Source organism: Enhydra lutris, unplaced genomic scaffold (genome assembly GCF_002288905.1).
Source record: "Enhydra lutris kenyoni isolate GAN:26980312 unplaced genomic scaffold, ASM228890v2 scaffoldscaffold22, whole genome shotgun sequence".
Classification (NCBI taxonomy): domain Eukaryota; kingdom Metazoa; phylum Chordata; class Mammalia; order Carnivora; family Mustelidae; genus Enhydra; species Enhydra lutris.
Window position 1 is genome coordinate 16273172 of NW_019154106.1, and position 7501 is coordinate 16280672.

The window sequence follows — 7501 nt, forward strand, 5'->3', positions numbered from 1 at the left end:
CCTCCAGCAACCCTGCTTATTTCCTAAGATTAAGAGTCTTTTATGGTTTGTCTCCCTCTCTGTCATCTTGTTTCATTTTTTTCCTCTCTTCCCCTATGATCCTCTGCTTTGTTTCTTAAATTCTGCCTATCAGTGAGGTCATATAATTGTCTTTCTCTGATTGACTTATTTCACTTAGCAGAATACCCTCTAATTCCATCCATGTCTTTGCAAATGGCAAGATTTCAGGTTTTTTCATGGCTATGTAATATTCCACTGTATGTATATGTGTGTGTGTGTGTTTATATATATATACCATATTATCTTTATCCATTCATTTGTCGATGGACATCTGGGCTCTTTCCATAGTTTGGCTATTGTGGACATTAATGCTATAAACATTGGGGTGCAGGTGCCCCTTCAAATCACCACATTGGTATCTTTGGGATAAATACCCAGTGAATACTTTGGTTTTTTTGCTCTTGTTTTTGTTTTCAAGATTTCTTTTTATTTATTAGAGAGAGAGAGAGAGAACGAGTAGGGGAGGGGCAGAGGGAAATGCAGACTCCCCACCAAGCAGGGAGCCCAGTGTAGGACTTGATCCCAGGACCTGGGATCATGACTTGAGCCGAAGACAGATGCTCAACCGACTGAGCCACCCAGGCGCCTAACACTTTGGTTTTATTTTTTATTTACTCCAAGGAGTAAGCCAGAAAGAAATAGTATTATTTCTGATTAATAGCAGAAACTTTTTTCAAATTTAAGTATATAAGGTCTTTACTCTTTTAAAAGCCCTAAGGTAAGCCAAGAGCTAGGAACTCTTCATACAAATAAAAGTTTTGGAAGGGATATGTGTGTGTGTTTTGAATTCTGAAGGAGTGACTTCCTAAGGTAAACAGATTATATACCCGCCACAGGTACAGGATTGGATCCTGTACTTCCTTTTCTACATACAGGATCACTGCTCCAAAAGGGGAAGAGAGCCCATGAGGCCAGTGAATCGGGGTCTGACAACTGAGCTGAGTATTTCTCCTCTTTTCCCAGTGTTAAATGTTTCTGAGTCGTGCTAAATATCATTAGCCAGAGTGTTAGATACACAATAGATTTCTTTGACCCTATTTAAGAAAACAAGGACCCTCGTCCCATATCCCCATAACCAGTGAATTGAAGCCACACTAAATCTCTCTAGACACACAACAGTGTTACGTCAGGAAAGTGAAACAAGACAAAGGGAGCAAAATTATCCATTAATTAGCACACTTCTGCTACGTCAAGTCTGGGCTTAAGTCCCCTTGGTCCTGTTAAAATTATTTGATTCTGTAGCAAGCAGGGTTGTCTTGAGTTCTTTCTAATCTGTGTATTTCACGTCTGTGATGTATGACCAGTCTTATCCTTTGCTGCCCCTGCAGTAATCTCCTTGTGGAACTCTTTGAGAACTTCCATCTGGCCAGATCTGATGTGGATGTGTGACCGGATCTTGGTGATGGCTCTTACAGCCTCCTCTGGACTCCAGTTGTACACCTGAAGTACAGGATTGGGAAATCAGAGAAAGAAAGGAGCAGGTGTTAAGGTGTCCTTGACCTAATAACAGGTGCTAATGGACTCTCAGAATTTCATTATTTTAAAAACTTCATTTTGAGGGGGATTTAAAAAACATGTCCCAAATGTTATAAATGGGGGTGGGTACTATAACCCCCTCAGTCAACCAATCCTACAATACTTCGCAATAGGCTGAGGGAACAAGTCAGTCTTTCTACCTAATTCTTGCTCTGCCAAACCCTGGAAAAACAAGGTTGAACATGCAAAGCTGAGATCCTAATTCAAGCCTGCATGGGCCTATTAGATGTCCTCTGGGAGCTGGGCTGTTGGTTGTGAGTTTCCTGGAGAGAGTATATGGTAGATGTTTTTACCCAACTTGCCACCTCGGCTAGGAAAACAGCACTCTTTAGCTTTAAGTAGGAGGGTTACTTCTGTGTCGTCAGGTTTAGAACTCAATAAAACCGAGAAACTACAGATTTCAAGCCCAGCTGGGTCAATTCTCACTAAATCCAAACTATCCTCCTGAGCACCCATTTCCAGTAAATGGAGTCCTAATGATCAAAGCTTTAATACTGTTAAATCACATACTTTCCAGTCCACAGTAACTCAAAGCCAGGCTGTTATCTCTACATTTCCTTTTTCCTTAAACTATCCACATAACTTAGTAAAATGCTCTACAGGGGCCAGACAGGTAACAAAAATGAGTCAAGTTGGGAGTTGTGTAACAGGGAGTAAGGGACTACAGAGTATTTGCTTATAAATATTCTTAAAAGCCTCACAACTGCTGTTCGTAAAGTAATAGACAAAAGTTCATTGGATCCTCTGTTTCTAGAAACTAATATCTGGAACTTTATTCTGAAATACTTTAAGAAATCTTGAGCCCTACAGAGCTGTAAGTGACTAGCACTATTATCTATAGTACTAGATCTTCTGACATGCTATTTATAAGAAGTGCTTTTATTTTAGCCTTTTTCTGGTGTTAACATCCTTTGCAACTTCATTTTTCAGTACCTGTTGTAGGTAGGTCAATGCTTGACATACTTTCTCATTCAAGCTTCATGACACATTTAGTTTGAGGATCGGAGAGGGGAAGCCACTTTTGCCTAAGGTCACGCAGCTGTTAGGTGGCAAAGCCAGAGATCAGCCTATCTGCAAGCTTCAGGTGCTTTCCACGTCCCAACAGTCTGAAACTGGGGACATGGCTCCTGCCACCAAGGCCTTCTAGTAGACCATGTTACTGAAGTTCTAGAAATATGCTGTAAATAGACCAGTCCAGAAAGACCTTTCCTACCTGAATCAGATATGCTGCCACCATAGTGGCACTTCTGGAGCGCCCAGCCTTACAATGCACATAGACAGACTGGCCCAGCGCCTGGTACTTGAGAGCAAACTGGACTCCTTTCTGGAGGTTAGCCAAGGTTGGAACTCCAGTCATGTCTACTGTGCTAAGCCGCAGCTGCTCGACTCCTACGTTCCTCCATTCCTGGAACCAGGTCCGCCAGCATAAAAGAGAATGAAAAAAGCCCAACATGAGTGGTATGAATATAGGCTACCAAGAGACAACAAAACAACAAGGAAGCTTAGGGTTTACTACAATGTGAATATACCTGGGGCACCTAAGTGGCTCAGTTGGTTAAGCATCTGCCTTTGGCTCAGGTCATGATCCCAGAGTCCTGGGATTGAGTCCCACATTGGGCTTCCTGCTATGTGGGAGCCTGCTTCTCCCTCTCCCTACCACTCCCCCTGCCTGTACTCTCTCTCTGTGTCAAATAAATAAAATCTTAAAAAAAAAAAAGGCTGACCTGCATGGTTGGTCTTTCATCAAACAACAGCTATGCTACTGAGTTAGAATTATGTTCAAGATTTAAAATGTTCTTGGGGCGCCTGGGTGGCTCAGTCGTTAAGCATCTGCCTTCGGCTCAGGTCACGATCCCAGGATCCTGGGATCGAGCCCCACATCGGGATCCCTGCTCAGCGGGAAGCCTGCTTCTCCCTGGCCACTCTCCCTGCTTGTGTTCCCTCTCTCGCTGTCTCTATCAAATAAATAAATAAAATCTTTAAAAAAAAAAATTAAAAAAAAATTTTAAATGTTCTTAAAGTACCTTTGGGTATTTGAATCTTTAGCTGCATAATATTAGCTGTATAAAATTCATCTACAAAAGTTGTATAACTGTTTTTGCATAATCTTGGCACGGGTGCAGTGACCGAACTGCAGGGTTGGACTACTATATTTTGCAAGAGCTTTTTATTTCTCTGTAAGTCTCTTCTTTGCCACATTTTTTTGAGAGAGTACATGCTGGAAAGTAGAATTACCATTTTAAAATTCAAACAACACACCTACCTTTGTTAGTACATTATCACTTCAGAAAAAAAGAATAAGCAATAGATGAAATAAGGCCTCTGGCGTATCAAGCAATTTTTCTTCCTTAAGACTCCAGATAAGGTGGTACCTGTCTGACCTTGCAACTTTTGATCTGGTTCTAAGTTCAAGTCCCACCTTGAGCTTAGATTACTTAAAAAGTAAAATCTTAGGGGGGGAAAAAAAAAGACTCCAAATAGGCTCCAGCTAATCTGTTAAGCTGTTTAGTTGAAACCAAAGACTTTATGACTGAGTGAAGGTCAATATTTTATACTGCTCATGAAATTAACAAAAAACAGCAGGTTTGCAGCATGGGGCTTTGCGTCAATTATGCCAGAAATACCTAGGGAGTTTGCTAAATACTCGATTCCTGGACCCCACCCTAAAGTTCCTAAGTCAGAATTTCTAGGGGGTTGTACCTAGAAATCTGCTATTTTAACAAGACTGCTCGATAATATTTATGCTTATTAAAATGTGAGAACCACTGCCATGGAGCTTTCTCTAGGCTAGTTGGGTAATATAGCTGCATTGAACAGGTGTCAATGTCTCAGACCCAAAGATTTTTTGTGACTCTTACACCACAGGACTGATCACACAAAGGAACATTTAACATTTTGGCTAATAATTCCTGAGGCCTTGTAGCAAAGTACTCTGGGCAGTCCAAGGAACTGTTACCCATTTCTTAAAAATGTATGTTATCACTAATGAATATATTTTAAACTTTTTTTTTTTAGATTTTATTTATTTATTTAGTTGACAGAGAGATCACAAGTAGGCAGAGAGGCAGGCAGAGAGAGGGGGAAGCAGGCTCCCTGCTGAGCAGAGAGCCCCGTGCGGGGCTGGATCCCAGGACCCTGAGATTATGACCTGAGCTGAAAGGCAGAGGTTTAACCCACTGAGCCACCCATTCATCCCATTAATGAATATATTTTAAATATGAGTCCATTTCTAAGGTTACAAAAAAAAAAAAACCCCTATGGGTTGAAATAATAGCATCTTCATCAGTTTGTATCAGTAAACAAGAAAGATGATTGTGTAGTGCTAATAGATGTCAACATGATAAAGATAGGGCAACACCGTTGTTTATTTATTTGATGTGGGGAGGGGAGGGAGAGAGACAATCTTAAGCAGGCTTCACACCCAAAAAGGAGCCAGAGGTGGGGCTGATTTTAAGACTCTAAGACCATGACCTGAGCCAAAATCAAGAGTCCCATGCTTAACCGAGTGAGCCACCCAGGCGTCGCAGGGCAACGTCTTTATATAAAGATAGTGCGAAGTCTAATAACCATTGTGGAGAGTTCCACAAACAGGCATTGAAACTTAATGAAAATTATGTTTTAGGTCTGAACTCTGTTATGACAATACTTTGGAGTTCCACTTTATGGTTAACATATGAATAAAAATTCCCTCAAATTAATGCCAAATGAAGCCTATGCAATTTTTCAGGAGGTGGTTTTATGATAAATTACTCTTGGGGACTGGGGGGGTGGCTTTTCTTCTTAGAGTTTATAGGGTCTTCATCTTGAATGCCTAAGGCAATGCTTGATGTTGTGCTCAGTAAATGTTGAATGAATGAAATCAAGCCACAGAAAAATTGCCTTTCGATTTGGTTACTGACTCGAGTTAACGGAAATTAAGAATATATTTGTGCACAACGGAGTAGGCAGACTTTGTCAATGCTACTTTTAAATGCCTTTCACATCGGTTTCTCTTTAATAATTAGTTTCTACTTCCAGCGAAGCCATTTAAGTTTAGAGGGCGGACCTTCCTCCTGAAGAGGCGGAAAAAGCCTGGGGGCACGTGTCTCTGGGGCACGGTCACCTGCAGCTCGCTCTCCACCAACTTCGCCCACCCCGCTCCCCCAGGCCCAGCCAGGGTGGCGGGCGGGGCTGGCGGGCGCCCCTGCCCTTGGCCCCTGGCGCGCTCCCAGCCCCTCACCTTTGAGGAGTTACACAGGAACCGCGTCTCATACTCCTCGTTCATGGTGATGACCCCGCGCACGTTCTCGTCCTGTACCAGCTGCCGAGGCAAAGAGGGGCTCAGACAGGGCCGCTGAGGAGCGAGCGGCGCTTGCCGGCTCCCAGTCCCGCCGCGGCCCGGCCTCCCGGCCCGGCTCCCCCGCCGCGGCTCACCCGGCGCGTCATGCTCCGCAGGGGCAGCGCCCCCAGCAGCACCGTGGGGTCAATGCGGTGGTACCACTCGCGGTGCGCCCGGCCCGGCACTTTCCCACGGAACACGGTGTACAACAGCGTCGGGTAGAAGAGCACCCGGGCCAGGCCGGCTTCCAGGAGCGCGCCGGCCGCCATCCCGCCCCAGCCGGCCTGGCGCAGCCGCGACCTGCCCACGCCTAGGCTCGAGGTCAGCGGCCGCGAGGGGAGCCCTGAGGACGACGGGGGCGGCGAGTCGTCTACCGCCTCCCGCGAAGGCGACACGGTCGGCGTGGGCCTCTCGGGCGCCGAGACTCCGGGACCGGCCTCCTTGCGCTCGGCGGGAGAGCCGGCCCCCCGCCCGCCGGCCTCCATGGCTCTGGAGGAGGGGCCTCCGGCCTGTGGGAGGGACCAGGGATTTCTCGGCGCGAGGCCTGCGACTCTACCACGTGTGAAACAGGGACCCCTGCCCGTGGCCTGCGGCCTCCCTCCCGAGGGAGGGGACTGGGACCCAGGTGAGGGGGCGTTCTGACCCCGCAGGGGAACCGGCCCCGGGCCGAGGAAGAGCGGGCCCTGGCCAGAGGGAGGGGGCTGCGACCCCAGGTGAGGGTGTGACCCCACCAGAAGAAAGAGCAGCCCAGGAAGAGACTCTGCGGTCGGGGCAGCACTGAAGGGGCGAGTTGAAGAAGGGGCTTTAAGCTTTTAGCCCGGGCGGGGGTGGGGGCTCGGCGGAGAGGGTTGGAGGGGCACCTGGGCTGATACGGCCCTCCTCCCACCCTCCCATCCGCCAGAACTCCTTGCTCCCTCCTCCTGCCCAAACCCCAGTATATGTGTGTGTGTATGAAGAAAAAATACATAAATATAATATCTAACAATTATGAAAATAAATTGAAGTATTGTGATAAGCTTAAATGTAAAAACCACACCCTACAGAGAGGTAAGAGGAATGGTTGTGATGCCGCTTATTTACGTTTAAGTGTAAAATAGTTCTGGTGCTATTTTATTTTATTTTAAAGATTTTATTTATTTGACAGACAGAGATCACAAGTAGGCAGAGAGGCAGGCAGAAAGAGAAAGGAGGAAGCAGGCTCCCTGCTGAGCAGAGAGCCCGACAAGGGGCTGGATCCCAGGACCCTGGGATTATGACCCTAGTGGAAGGCAAAGCCCCTCTGGTGCTATTTTAAAAAGGTTTCTTTTCTTCTTGTAGAAGTAATACATACTTCTGTGGTGCCCAGCTGGCCTAGTGGGTGGAGCATGCAACTCTTGATCTCTGGGTTGTGAGTTCAAGCTCCACATGGGGTTAGAGTTTACTTAAGAAAACAAGAAAAAAGTCATATGTACTCATAGCAATTGGAAAATACAGTAAAGTAGAATTTAATTATCCATAATCTTACCACCTCAGATGCATTTGTTTTTTCCTCTAATTTCCTATGTATACCACTAGAAAACTTTTTTAACAGCTTTGTTGAGATATAAC

General features: G+C 45.6%; 1 protein-coding gene across 1 annotated transcript; it reads right to left on the reverse strand.

Annotated features, from left to right (window-relative positions):
* Positions 1–495: 495 nt before the first annotated feature.
* LOC111149395 (protein tyrosine phosphatase, mitochondrial 1) lies at positions 496–6729 on the reverse strand. The gene is made up of 4 exons (XM_022506421.1): positions 6010–6729; positions 5816–5896; positions 2810–3001; positions 496–1500 (listed from the first exon to the last, which is right to left on the reverse strand). The coding sequence occupies exons 1-4, from the start codon at positions 6397–6399 to the stop codon at positions 1342–1344; spliced, it is 822 nt and encodes a 273-aa protein (XP_022362129.1). The 5' UTR covers positions 6400–6729; the 3' UTR covers positions 496–1341.
* Positions 6730–7501: the final 772 nt, after the last annotated feature.

Coding starts and splice junctions, on each gene's coding strand:
- LOC111149395 (XM_022506421.1), bottom strand. CDS start 6,399: ATGGAGGCCGGCGGGCGGGGGGCCGGCTCTCCCGCCGAGCGCAAGGAG. Junction 3,002..5,815: donor TCCTGTGTAACTCCTCAAAG/GTGAGGGGCTGG, acceptor ACCTGGTTCCAG/GAATGGAGGAACGTAGGAGT. Junction 1,501..2,809: donor TGGCAGCATATCTGATTCAG/GTAGGAAAGGTC, acceptor CCTGTACTTCAG/GTGTACAACTGGAGTCCAGA.